The sequence below is a fragment of the Hydra vulgaris genome, chromosome 12, assembly GCF_038396675.1.
Source record: "Hydra vulgaris chromosome 12, alternate assembly HydraT2T_AEP".
NCBI lineage: Eukaryota > Metazoa > Cnidaria > Hydrozoa > Anthoathecata > Hydridae > Hydra > Hydra vulgaris.
The window spans coordinates 1,178,487-1,193,842 of NC_088931.1; the positions used below are offsets into that span (position 1 = coordinate 1,178,487).

The following is a 15,356-nucleotide window of genomic DNA, read 5'->3' on the forward strand; positions in this document are numbered from 1 at the left end:
TCATTTAACAGTCACATTCTTTTACTGTATCTGTGTCTTTACATGCTCTAAAAAACTTTGTCTAATTTTTTTCCCCGGCACTTTAATGCTTTGGAAATCTTTTCTATGTTCATGATTTCCTGACTCATATAATAATACACAGTTGAGGAGAGTAGTTTTTTAATTCATTGTAGCTACAACTTTTTAACTCAAAAACATGAACCTTGATAAAAAAAACTATGAAGAGAAACAAGTTGAGTGCGGTACTGACAGGGACATGATAGGGATTGAACTTAAAATTTTACTTTATGAAGAAGTGCTCTATCACTACACCACTACTACATTCATTACCTGAAGTAATAACACAATAAACAAAAAAATTACCTGAAGTAATGCAATAAGCAGAAAAAATACATTTGCATAACGACTAAACTGTTCCAGTAAAAATTTTGGTAGAAACGTTACAAGATTGTATTTGGCAGTGCTATAACAAAATAAAACAAACATAATTATAAAACAACAAAACTAATACTAAACTAATATCATATATAGTATAATATATAAATTAATTTCTGCAACTTATAATTCTAGAGGCAATATAAATTTTAACTGCTATTTAATGTTAACAGAATAATAGCGCACTTAACTGTCATAATAACCATACTTGACTGTCATAAAAGTGTACTTAACTGTCATAATAGTGTACTCAACTGTCATATTAGCGTACTTAACTGTCATAAAGTTTTTAACTGTCATAATAACATTCTTAACTGTCATATTATTGTACTTAACTGACATAATATCATACTTAACCATCATAATACTAAACTTAACCATCATAATACTGGACTTAACCATCATAATAACAAAAAATTAAGACAGAGGGCTATTAAAATAAAAGGATACGGCTTTTTTCATTTTTCTTTCTCGTTTTCTCTCTTTTTTTTTTTCTCCTCTCAAGTTTATAGTTATAATTATAATAATTTTTACTTTTTAATAGAATGATGATCCCTAGAATTAGTATCAAAGGATATAAAGGAAAAATAAATTAACAGAACAAGACAAATTAACAAAACAATAAAAAAAACCCACTTTCAAAACACTTTTTATGTAAAAAAAAAGTTGGATTTTAAGATAATTGAAAAAATTCAATTATCTCAGAAGTAGGGCGTGGAAACCAGTAATGAGAAACCAGTTTTTACCGGTAATTTTTATTCCCAAAAATTACCATTACCGGTTTTTTCTCAATCTATTACCGCGGTTTTAAAAATGATATTTTGTTAATTAAATAATTTGGTATTTTGCTATCATTTTAATTTGGCAACTCCTAAAAGACGCAACACAGTGAGTGAAAGCAGTTCTTTGATGAAAAAGCAATAAACAAGAAGATGACCTTCGTTGAAGGAAACAATAATTCCGAGGTATGGAAGCACTTCTTACACAGCAGCTGGCGAAGTCCAAAACTTGTAGCAAAGAAATCAAGTGCAAAGGTGGATCTACCAGTGGTATGAGATCTCATCTCAAATTAATGCATCATATCGAGGCCGATGCTATGAAACAAGTATCAGCCAAAGTTGAACAAAAAGTTGGAAAAATTGATCACTTCTTCATGACCCAAAAAGATTCCTTGGCAGTTGTCTTGTCCGAGTTAGTCACCATTGATGGATTACTAATTCGAGTACTGGCAAAAAGTCAACCTTTAAGAGCGGCATTGGGAGCTCAAGGATACCACTTGCCAAAAGATGCAAAATCAATAAAAGAAATTATTATGAAGCACTGTCTTGAGGTTAAAGACATTTATAAAAAGCAGTTTGAAAAAAAGAAGAAAGACAAAATTTGTTTTAGCATTACTCTTGATGAATACACATCATCTCGTAACAAAAGGTTTATTAATATCAATGTTTATGTCAAGAATCGGCATTGGAATTTAGGAATGGTAAGAATTTTTGACTCAATGCCAGCGGATAAAGTTGTGACCATTGTTAGAGAAAAGCTAAAAGAATTTTGGAATTTGTCTGGACTCTGATATTGTGGCAGCTACAACTGATGGAGCTGCTGTAATGAAAAAATTTGGAAAAGCTATTTTACCAACCCATCGATTGTACTTGGCACATGGCATCCACTTAGCAGTCTGTGATGTTTTATACAAAACAACTCTGGTCCAAGAAGTCATTCCTGATATCGATGAAGAAGAAAATTTTGCACTTGATGATATTTCCATCTCTGATGACAGCGATTACGAAGATGAAGAAGGTGTTGGATTATATTATATATAATTATTCAAAAGTATAAAGCATCTAAATAAGATTATTTTTATTTAAAAAATCATCTTAATTACTGACACTTTCAGGTAGTAATTGAAGATGATCAACCCCCTGAAGTCCGTCAAGATCTGAGACACATTATTTCAAAAGTAAGATGTTGTGTACGCCTGTTTCGCAAGTCCCCTGTCAAAAATGATGATATTCTTCAAAAGCACAGTTAAATATCAATAGCTGAGTTTAAAAAAGAATTATCACTTATACTTGACTCAAAAACTAGGTGGAACAGTTTGGTGGACATGATGTCTCGATTTGTTAAGCTAAAGAAGCCTATCAAGATGTCCTTGATTGAAATTTCTAGTGAAATAAACTTCTCCGATGAAGAATTTAACACACTTGAAGAATTGATTGCAGCCCTAGAACCAGTAAAAGTGGGAACAGAAGCTTTATGTAGACGAGATGCAACATTGATTTCAAGTGATCAGATTCTGAAGTTTATTTGCCTTAAATTGAGCATATAGAATTCAACTTTCAGCAAAGAGTTATTAGAAATGTTAGTCAAAAGAATAAAGGAAAGAAGAAATCCTGATATAATAAACCTATTGATTTATTTAAACGATTCAGAGGCCTTGGACAAGCAAGGGCAAAGTACGGATGTCTTTGACACTCCACAAATGAAAAGAAATGCCCTTGCAAATACTGCTGCCAAATTATTCTGTCGTCTGTTTGAGGAGAGCTACGAAGATGAAGATAAATGGGAAGAAGAATGTCAAGAAATACCCAATATTGATGAAGGACAATCTTCCTTGGCAAAACAATTGGAACAGTCTATCAAAGATGCTCTGAAGTGTCCCTCTAGTTCAAAGAGGATGAGAGTGGGCACCAATTCCAAATCACTGTTGAAAGAAATAGCTGTTTTTGAGCTGACAATAACTCGCACAAACAACTTAGAAATGCTGTATAATGCATTGATGGGTATACCAGTAACTAGTGTTGAAGCTGAATGTTCTTTCTCAGCCAGTGGTCTTTTCGTTACAAAACTCAGATCAAGCTTGAATGATAATACTCTTGATACCTTATGCATTTTACGAGCTTATTTTCTGTTGAAAAAAGCTCAGCAATCAGCAGTAATTTCTGTATTGAATGCCTAACAACTGTGTTAAATGTTATATCAGTCAATCTATAGAATTTGAGTTTATTTAAACTGTTTAAGCTCTTTTTTTGTGATATTTAACTGTAATATCTGAAAGTGGATGAATTGTTTTGAGCTTAATATGAGATTAACTTTATGTGATATAAATCTGTGTTAATTATAAGTCGGTTTGCTGCATTTCAAGCCTTTTTTTATTCCTTTGAAAAAACTTTAAATTACAGGTTTTACCAGTAATAAAAATGGCAAAAACCGGGGTTTTACCATTACCGGTAATTATGAAAAACAGTAATAATTCCATGCCCTACTCAGAAGTGATCAACTAACATGGTGTTATTTTTATATTATCAACTAACATGGTGTTACATTAATTTTATATGATTATATAATAAATTTAAATTGTTTTTTATAAAAAAAATTATTTCTTTGTAATACTACTTTTTGCAGATAAAATTTTTTCTAAAATTAAAACTAAAATAAAAAAAATTGAGTATTTTTTAGATGGTTGTGTATTTATTAGTAAACCTATGTGTGCACAAAATTATATTGGTATAATAAAAACAATGGAGTTTTTTTGCAACTAACCATGGTAAATCTTTATGTGATTGTACCAGAAGCAGATTAAAAAGACAAATAGCTTTCAGACCTTTAAATATGTTAAACATGCTGATTTTGGAACTATATAACAGAACATTTTTGTAAAATATTCTGTTTTTATAAATTGGCATTTTTAAAAATTGTAAAAAATTCTTGTAATGAAAACTTTGAATAGCACTAAAAGTCTATTACTTTAATATTTGCAATAAAACAATAGCAACTATTAAAAAAAAAATGTTAGAAAAAAATAAAATTAAAACTATTTAACTTATATTTTTAAATACTGAAAGCAGATAACTGTTTGAAAAATTGAAACAGAAAACTGTTTTCAGTATTTAAAAATAAAAGTTAAATACTGAAAGCAGATAATTGTTTGAAACATTGAAACAGAAAACTGTTTTCAGTATTTAAAAATATAAGTTAAATAGTTTCTAAATCTTAACTGATTAACTAAACATAACTGATTATAAAAGAATAATTTTCTCGCACTTTTTTCTTTTTTTTTTCTTAACATTTTTATGCTCAACAAAGCTGCAAGCAACCACTAAAGTGAGAGTCAACAGATAACAAAGAAATTTAATAAAGCAAGAAAGTGACAGAGGACATAAATTGTCAGAAAAACACAAAAGAGAATTCTATTTAAGCAGTCTAAACATGACAACTTTGTATGACAGATATGACAACTGTATTTCATACTGTTAGAAAGTATAAAATACTGTTTCATACATAAAGATAAAAAGAGATTTATAGAGGTAGAGAATGGTATTAGAAGTAAGAAAAAGGCAAGCACAACAAAGAAAGGCAACCTAAACAGATGCTAACTATCGAATTCATTGTGTAAATGGTTTAATAAATCAGAAGTGAAAGATAATAAGAGAAGACCTTAAGCAGTGAAAGATAATTAGAAAATAAATTTAATTAGAAAGATAATTAGAAAAGACCTAAAGTAGATCAAGATAATCAAAAATTGCCTAATAAGAGTTAAAAATTGCATAGGTAATAAACTTTTGTTGTTTTCCACTTTGAGTTTTATTAGTGCTTTTATTTCCATTGTTATTAGACTATTTTGACATCTTATTTCTTAATATTTGTTTTTAAAAAGGCATACCTTATTTTGTTACTGCAATACTTATGTGGTTGTATTTGATTTAGGTAAATGACACGAGCTTTGTGGTTTTCTTCATCTTCAGATAATGTGCCATATGACTCTACAAAGATAATTTTTATAACAAATTTTAAACTTGTCTTTTACAAAAAATAAGTTATAGTAACAAAAGTGCATCTACTAAAACAAAAACGTGAAGATATTGAGTTTAAATCACTAGGTTGTTATAAAACAAAATAAGTTATTTACAACTTAGCGGGATTAGTACAGGCACAAGTATACAGCTGATTAGGACATTTTGGAAACGGATAAATAAAGATGGGGAAGGGACAAAAAAAGTTATGTGGAGATATCCCTCACCCTATGGTACATACCCCTATAGGTATGATTTCTGTCTAATGTCACTCTTTTTTTCTGGAACTCAAGATTCCATAGACCTGGATTCTCAAGTTAAAAAAAAAAATTTATGACTTGGAATGTAATTGTTTTCCATCAAAATAGAAATTGTTAGAAGCTATAACTACGATGCATTATTTTTTGCTATGACATTTTTATAGTTTTCTAACAGTTTTTAATTAGTAATTATTTTTAAAACATTTAACACCCCCTCCCTTGGGTCTCTTGGTTGAGTAAAGGTTGGAGATGGTGTCTTGATAAAAATACTTATCTTGGGCAGATGTTAAACGCATCGAGCTACTGCTTTGTAGAAGGCCTCCTAGGCAAAGATTTAAGGGGTAAACAGATTCTATCTGTTGACCAGCTGCACACCCCTTCTTCATCTATTATGCTGGCGCAGATGTACTTATAATACATTTTTCCAGTTTAGGATGTTGAATGCATATCATGGCAAAACCAATACAGCCCTAAAACTCAGTTTTATGGTTCTGAGGCCGGCTGGTAGTCAGAACTCTGTGGTAGCTCTCAGAGAGGCTGATTCCATCAACAGCTGAAAAATATCAAAGCATTAACAGTGCCATGTTGCGCATGGATGGTGTCCCTGTTCGTTTTTTTGGTGTGCATTGCCAAGACCACATTTGGAGCCCTTTGTTATGGCTTAGGGTTTATTAATAGTAATGAGGCAATTGCTTGGGCTATTAAACAGTGTATTGAGTATAGAGAAGAGAAAGCTTATGGAGAAGAGCATGGTGCTCTTCTCCATAAGCTTTCTTCTTATGATGTATCAGGTAACATCTATAAGATTATTGAATCCTTCCTTTCCAATCGTAGTATAAAAGTTGTCCTCAATGGACAGCAATCTTCTTCATATCCTGTAACTTCAGGGGTTTCTCAATTTTCTATCCTTGGCCCTATACTCCAGATATCTTCCAGATATTCTGGAATATATAGGTGGCATTGTTTGCTGATGATACTACCATTTATTTTCATCTTGATAAGTCAACACTCTGATTGCTTGGCAATTGAGCTTGAAAAGGATCTCACTTCTGCTATAGCATGGGGCTCACAGTGGCTGGCGAACTTTAATTTAAATAAAACCCAATAATTTTAGCCAATTGTTATCGCAATAATTTAGATCTTCCTATATTTATGAATGGTGATGTAATCGAAGAGTCATCTATCCTAAATCCTCTAGGATTAACTCTTACTTCCAATTTTTCTTGAATTTTATTCTTTTTACTCTTGCAGCCAACCTTCAACCATTATCACATCATCGTTACTATAAACAGGCACTGCTCTAAAGAGTTAGGGTCTCTTTAGAGCAGTGCCTGTTTATGTTACTTGTTATTCAATTAAGTCTCATCCTTTTTCTGTGACTATCCCTAAGTGCTCCAAAACATTGTGAGAAGAAAGTTATCTAAATCCATGGTGTGCTACATAGATGATCCAGGTCATATTTTAAAAATCCTGAAAATTGCTGGAATAAAATTCCCACAAAAAATCCAAAATATATTTTCCCTTATTTTCCTTTTAATTTTGCTTTTAGCTGAGTTGTTTTAACTTTTTTTTTCAAACTTTTCATAATTTTTTTATGATTGATGAGTGAAAAAGCTTAAAAAATAAATATATTATAAAAATATATACCTAAACTTGTATTTATGGAAAATGTTTTGGATATCCAGAAAAACTAAAAGTTAAAAAAAATATCCAGAGTTCCGGAAATATCCGGAAAAAGATAATCATACAGAATTGCGCAGCACCCAAGAAAAATGTTCAATGTTTCAAATGCAATAAAATTGGGCATGTGGCAACAAATTCTACCAAACAGCAGGGAAGCAGTCAGGAGAGCAAGTGGTGCACACAAACTTGCTCTCAAGAAGCCATGAATTAGGTGTACTTGTTGTCAATCAAATGAAGGTTGATGATAGAACCGTGAAAGCTATTGTGGATAGTGGATGCTCAACACAGATCATATTTTGCTAGAAGGAGTCAGTGTCCATTTATCAGGAAATGTAGATTTTACGGGGAATGTGTGTGCAGCAATAGGAAATGAAAGAAAAACACAACTCAAAAACAAGAAGCAAGAGCATCTAAAAGTTTCTTAAGAGTTTCTTAAGTTTGTTTTATATTTCATTTGTAATCCAATGGAATTCTGTCACATGCACACGCATTCAAATAAGATCCCATTTGATTGCATGTGCAAATTAAATACTCATTTAAACATACATAATAAATAATTTTTATATATGTTTATAATATATAAACATATATAACAAATTATTTTCTAACTTTATGTTATGTTGATGCAATATGTAGGTGAAAAATTAGGAAATGTTCCTCGAACTTTAATAAAAGTTTCTTATTGAAAAGTACTAAAAATTTCTTAAGATTTTGAGGCTAATGTACTGAGACTAAATATACCAGTTTCTTAATAAAATTTAAAAAAAAGAAGAAGTGTTATCGTTTAATATGAATTAATAATTTATTTATTGTAATTTTTTTCAAGTTAGACAAGTTTTATTTTAAAAAAATAATTCAATTTTTTTTCAGTTCATTTATTCATTTTTTCTCAACTATATTCATTCATAATTAGCATAGCAAGGTCATTAATTCATTCAACAAAAATAATAAAACTTACTTTTCAAACATCTGTTGTTTTAACACTTTTTTGTTCAAAATTTTCAAAAGCTTTAAAATTTTCAAAAGTTTAAAAATCATATTAATTAAAAAACACATTACACTTTCTTTAAATTTAAAACAAGTTTAAAGTTTTTATTAAAGCCATCCAAGATAAGAAATGCAGTGTTACGCTAAGAATCTATTAATTTTATTAATTTGTATCTACTAATTATTTTTTATTGCCTCATTAAATAAACTTGTATTTCTGATCGCTTTTTATAATATCCACCTAAAAAACCAATGAAAATGTAATAAATAAACTATGAAATTTATTTTGTGAAAAAACAACTTCGAAACTAAGAAAACTATTAATCAATAATTTTGCTATATACTTACACAAATTTTAATTGCTACATTATTTAAAATGTCGTCTAAAACTCTTTTTTTTTAAATTCTTTATGACCAATTAATCATTAAACCTTTTGTAACAAAATAAAAATAATCATAACCAAAATTTTGCCAACCTGGCGTCAACTAAGAACAGCACTCTTGTGCCAACCTGGCATCAACTACACCACTCTTGTGCCAACCTGGCATCAACTACACCACTCTTATGCCATCATGAAATCCTTCTGATTTTACAGGCTGATAATGGTATCTATGTTTTAATACTGGCCTCATATATTACTAACATTAGTAATTTAACGATAGCATTTGCTGAAGTTTCCTCTATTATGCTTAAAGTGTCAACCATAAACCTCTGCATTTTTTTAAAGTTATTTTCATGTCTCTATTTTCTTTAAATCTAAAGAATTACTACTTCTTGTCCTATTTAGACTTAAACTTATGATAGTTTGCAACCTTCAGTTAAACCACATCTTTGCTCTAAAAATTGAGTCATCAGCAAATAGAGTTAATTTAGACAAAAAGTTGTCAGGAAGATCATTAATTTAGATAAGAAACACAACAGGATTAAGTATAAAACCTTGAGGCACCCCAGAAGTTACTGGAAATAAAGAAGAGTGTTAGCCTTGACTTTAATAAAGTGGTTAGAAAGAAATGATTTAATAATCTAAACAACTTTCCCAGACACCATGCGAAACAAGCTTATGGAGAAGACAAGCATGCCAAACGCTTTAGATATGTGAAGAGCAATAACCATAGCTTTGCCGTCTCCATCTAATGCACTATAAAATCTTTCAGCCACAGCAGTTGGCAAGTCAGCAGTAGAGCAAGACAATCCAAAATCATATTGATTGTCTGACAGTAAGTTATTTGACTTAAGATATGCTGTAAGAAATTTGTTAATCAAAAACTCAAAGACCTTGCTAATAATAAAAAGAAGACTGATCGGACGATAACTGGAGGGGTCAGAATTATCTCTGCAGTTTTTGCAAATAGGAACCACAGATACTATTTTAAAGCAGGCAGGAAAATAAGACTTAACCAAACGCTTATTAAATAGTTTAGAAAGAGTTGAAGAGAGTGCTGGAGAACAATTTTGTTCTCCAGCACTCTCTTCAACTCTTTTTAAGACTATGACAGGATTGCTGTCTGGACCACAAGCTGTAGATGAGTATAACTGAGATATGACTTTAACAATGGAAGCTGGAGTGATTTGAATGTCTAGCAATGGGTTAACCTATTAATTGAAACAGAAGGAAGAGAATAGCCATACAATTCAAGAGTTGAATTAGAAAAGTTCTTTGCAAATAGTTCTGCCTTATCCTTAGGAGAGGTAAAAAAGAACAGTCTCAAGTCTCTTATCAGCTGAGAGAGAAAAGACACCAGCCTAAGGACCATTATGAAGAAAATCACAAAAAAGAATCCCATTCAGCTTTAAGGTAGTAGTAAGTAGTGGGATGATAGGCTGAGTCCAAAGAAGAAGTACAAGAAAAAATATTTATAGAGATCATTGCATGGTCAAAACCACCTAGAAGAAGAAAAGGGAGAAAAAGGAGAAACTGAACACAAGTTGGGTCAGAGACAAAATAGCAAATCAAGAAATGAAGGTAAAAGATTAGGGTTGTCTGGAAAGCAAGTCATAACATTATTTTTGTAAGAGATTGAGAAATGCAGAAATTATAGGTTTTAATGCCACTGGTGTTAGAGCCATGCCGTTCAGTGTGATAAGTATTAAAGTCGCCAATAACAACAATATTGAGCAGAGAGATAAAGAGAAAGGTCACTTCGATCAGAAATTACATCTAAAAGAGTGCAGTCTTAAGAAGGAGAATGATAAAGAACAAAGTGAAAGGTGATAGAGGTGCTAAGCGGAAGCACATAAAAGAATGGTGAAGAGATTCAAACCTAATATCTCGACAAATAGGTGAATCAAGAATGTGATAATTAGAGTCTTTGCGAATTAAAGGATGGTACCCATTAATACTGGGATCTGAAGAAGGAACAGCCAAATTTAAATAGTTTCACAAAGAGAAAGCAAGTCTGATGAATTTATATATAACTTATATCTATATACTTTAAAACTATATGTAAACTTAAAACTTATATTCAAGCTATATATAAAACTATATATAAAAACGATATATAAAAAACAATATATAAACTTAAAACTTGTATTTAAAATATAAATAAACTTTAAAAAATTTTAGAAATATATTTCTTACCCGGAACCTTTAAATTTTTTTGAGGGACAATAACAGAAGGCATTGCGCACAGATAAATATAAGTATATTTTTTAAAAGTTAATTCTTCCAATTACTTATAAAACAAAACTTTATTACTCATAAACATTAAAAAATTTATTGTTTACAAACATTGAATATTAAGAAGAACAGTAAAAGGAAAAAAAATACTAAAAAAAAAGTAAGATAAATTAAAAACAAAATTTTGTAAAATGTACATGACAAATGTAAAAGATTATTGGATGATATTTGTGTAAAGTAATACACAAAAATAATAAAATTTATCAAAACATTAAAATGTAACAAAATTTAAAAATTAAATAAACTTTACTAAGATTGTAATGTTACAATATCATTATAGTATAAAATTACAAAATTAAATCAGAAGTTTTTAAATAACTTTACATTTAAAAACTGTTATTTGATATTTGTAAATAAAGGCCACTAAAACATAAATAAAGATACATGATGCATTTCTGCATAGAACTATGTATTATTGAGTTAAATAACAAAAATGAATGTAAAAATCATCAATGATTTAGAAACATGTTATTGTTACTTAGATCCATGATTTTGTAACTAAGATCCATGATTTTGCTATTATTTAAAGATTTATAATTTGATATATTTAGATTTAATTGATTATAAAGATTTATGATTATTTTTAGGTATTGAAATCTAAAAAAAATGTTTCTTAATTTATTTTTGGTTGGAAAAAAAAATTTCTATAAATCTAAAATTTGTAGAAAGTATTTTTTTTCAAAATAAAGTTGCTTTAGGATTTTTCTAATCTTTTCTTTTTTTTTTCTTTCTAATTATTTTTCTGATCAGGAAGAAATGTGTGGATGAGACTGATGAAAAGATGCTAAGAGAGTTCTTGTATTGAGAGTGGGTATGTTGGATTTTTGGTAATGGTTTTAAGTACAACTAAATGTTGCATTTTTAAACATTAGAAGAGGACACCATTATCACATTTTAAAAATTTCTGGTGTGTAAACATTATTATGTTGATCATTTGTTTTAGAGTTACAAAGTTAAAAACAATAAAATTTCAATTAGTAATATATATGAAGACCCTGTTATTCATTTCAATAAATAAAGCTAATATAAAAGAGATAAAAGGTAACATAAAGAAGACTTTTATTAAAGTCTATGAAATTAAAAATTTAAAGGTAAATGAACAATTTATGTACTTATAACATAATGATCATCAATAAAATAAAACTGTGAATTTATTTATGATTTGATTTAATTTGTAAATTTATATATATATAAAAAAAATGAAATAATTTCAATCACTTTTAAATATATATAATACTTGATAAAATTAAATATTAATAAATAGTTTAAATAAAACTATTCAATATTATCTAACAACTGAAACTGAGAATAAAAAATGTTTTTAATATTTAAAAAATATTATGGGAAATAAAATAATGAATTAATAATGTTCTTGCATTTTAAAATACATTATATATAAATGAACCATTGAATAACTTATGTGAAAAAGATTTGAAGAAAAAGAAAATGGAAAACAAGAACCCATAAAAATATTCAAAAGCAGGTGATTAACAAGACTCCTTAGCAACACAAATTAATATATGAAAAATTTTAAGTATTAACAAATCTGTATATAAGTATATCTTAAATATTATGTAACACATTTAAATTTATAAAATAAAATATAAAATGCATATAACTACAAATGCATCAGATAAGAACATATAAAAACTAAGAGAATATTTTTAAAATATTTTTATAGCAAACGCTCTATTAAACAAAAAACTTCATTTCCATTTAAATCACCGCATGCATTTCCTTGACAATTTATTTGAAACACTTATATTTTTAATCAAAAATAAAGGTATGTTTTAATATAAAACATAACTTTATTTAAAACCTAAATATGACACAAAAAAGTCAAAAAAATTTAAGATTAATGCATTTAAATTTTCTCCCTAAATTTTTTTCACAATTTATTAAAATCAACTTAATAAATTAAAATGCTGTACTAAAAAAATACGTATATTACTTTGCCTAACTTAGTGGATTTAGGGATATATATAATTTAGAATTCAAATATATATATATATATATATATATATATATATATATATATATATATATATATATATATATATATATACATATATAATTTAGAATTCAAATATATATATACACACACACACACACGCTCACATAAACACACACACGCACAAACACTCACACACACACACACACACACACATACACACACACACACACACACATATAAAATATATATATATATACAAAAGGAGAAAGAGAAATGTATATATATATATATATATATATATATATATATATATATATATATATATATATATATATATATATATATATATATATATATATATATATGTATTGATGTATGTATGCATGTAAATTAGAAAATTAATCATCAAACTTTTTTCATTTTATACTGTATTTCATCTAAAAAGACTCATCAGAAATGAATGATCAAATTATCAAAACTTCAATTTATATCAATAGTTAAATTACAGGAAGTCATAAATGTCTTAACTACTGTAATACTTGACACATTTGTGGAATATGTTGACACTATTATAAAAAGAGTTCTTTAGAATTGTTTACGTTTGGTTTTTTATAAAATATACTTTTTTTAACTGTTTTTTGAGCTCACTTATTTCTATAGTTTTTTAAGAGGAACTTATTTTCATGCCTGCATTTAGATATCAATTTTAACTTTTTGTTTAATAAAAGTTCTTTTTTCGCATGTAGAATTATCTCAAATTGTTCTTGCAGACATAATATGCATTTTTTTTAAATATTATTATATGCAGGTGCTGTTTTATGGAGAGACTAATTCAATATAAACCCTAACCCTAAATCAATTTTTTTATCTTTCAATTCATATCCAATATGTATTTTGACGGCATCGTGTCTTTTAAATACTTTTTAAAAAAAAAGATAAGTTATAATTGGCAAAACATTTTTTCCATTCCCGTTAAGCCAATATATAATATTCTGTTAAACCAATATGTTTATCGGGTCTAAGGTTTTTAGAGGAAATGCATTTATATACCAATAAAACCACTAAATCTGGGTTTTAAAACAATAAAAAAAATCATATATAATATTTTAAATTAGGGTTATTTAATGATTAAAAATTACAATTTTGATATTTGCTAATAATAAACTTTTAGGTTTTAATCATGTTTAGTGCAACTCGAAATAACTAAATACTTTATTATCATATTTATATAGTTTGTGTATTTTATTTCAGTAGTAGAATTTGTTTAAACTATGTATTTAATTATAACTATTTATATAAACTCAATATGTAGTAACTTAAGTTGTTTTAATAAATTTAGCTGTTTAAAATATATTTTTTATGTCTATTTTTCCGAAGAATATTTTTTGAATTAAGTTCTATTATTAATTATGATATTTACTAAATTTTATATAAATAAAATAATCATGCTAAAATATCTCATTTTTCCAAATTAATAAATTTATAAGCAAAATTGCACTGTTTATATCTTTATTATAAGTACTTTTGCATATAACTTTATTGTTTTTGTAATTAATTATTATGAGAGCAATGTTTTATAGCATTTTTGCATATAATTCTATTACTATTTGCAAATATGTGATGTTTTAGGATAAGTATTTACCATATAATTATAATAGAATTAATTAATAAGATTTGATTATTAACTTATTTTTAAGCAACACATTCACCAGCATTAAATGCATCTGATCGTTTATTATATAATTAGTAAAACATAATAAGAACAGTAAATATTACCTCTTCCAACCATTCTACCAAAAGATTGTTTAAGATTTAATTTTTCCATATTAGCTTTAAGCAATGTTTACACGCTTTTTACTGTAGGCCATAGATTTAATTGCTTTAACACTATTTTATTTAACCTTAACTATTTATTGCATTACTAGAAATTCGCTAAATACAGTAACGGTAACATTATAAACACTGAGTTCCGACAAATCTAACAAAAACAGATAAACAAATTAAGTTTGGGTTAGTCTGGGCTTCAAAAAGCCTGGACCGAGCGACGAAAAAAATAGCGACAATACATACTTTATAAAGGAAAATATAATTTCAATCTTTAACAAATTTAATAAAAAAAAATATCAGAACAAAAAATTAGTATTTTTTTCTTTGCAAGATACCAGGAGTGATTTTTAAATTAACAAAATCAAAATCAAAAAGTCGTTGTCGTTTTAAAATATTTACGTATCCAAGTTTGCAAAGTAATAAAATAAATGGTTAGACTAATAAATAGATATCATTTTGCTGTTACGAACCCCCCCCCCCCCCCATTTAAAATAATTTAAAACTTAAAATATAAGGGATAAAAATTGCAACTGCAGATAGTATAGAAAAAAAAAGAAATAAAATAAAATCCTAAAAATTTAAAAAGTACTGAAATGCTAACAATCGTTATAAAACATTTAAAATAGTACTTTTTTACTTATTATCGGAGATAAAATAATTGCTGAGTATTAAAATTGAGTAAAAAACTGATTTTAATTTTAATGTTTTAAAATAATAAATTTTTTATCTGGAAACTTTTTAG

The 15,356-nt window shown here is 27.7% G+C and overlaps 1 protein-coding gene across 1 annotated transcript in view; it reads right to left on the reverse strand.

The window, feature by feature from the left end:
- LOC101236936 (phospholipid-transporting ATPase IB) overlaps window positions 1–14,833 on the reverse strand; it is a 93,860-nt gene extending 79,027 nt beyond the window's left edge. The window contains exons 1-3 of the mRNA XM_065811173.1: window positions 14,564–14,833; window positions 5,096–5,195; window positions 364–463 (exon numbers count right to left, since the gene is read on the reverse strand). Coding sequence (XP_065667245.1) covers window positions 364–463; window positions 5,096–5,195; window positions 14,564–14,612 — 249 coding nt within the window. The 5' untranslated portion in view covers window positions 14,613–14,833. The remainder of the gene's footprint in view (window positions 1–363; window positions 464–5,095; window positions 5,196–14,563) is intronic.
- Between the last annotated feature and the right edge of the window lie 523 nt (window positions 14,834–15,356).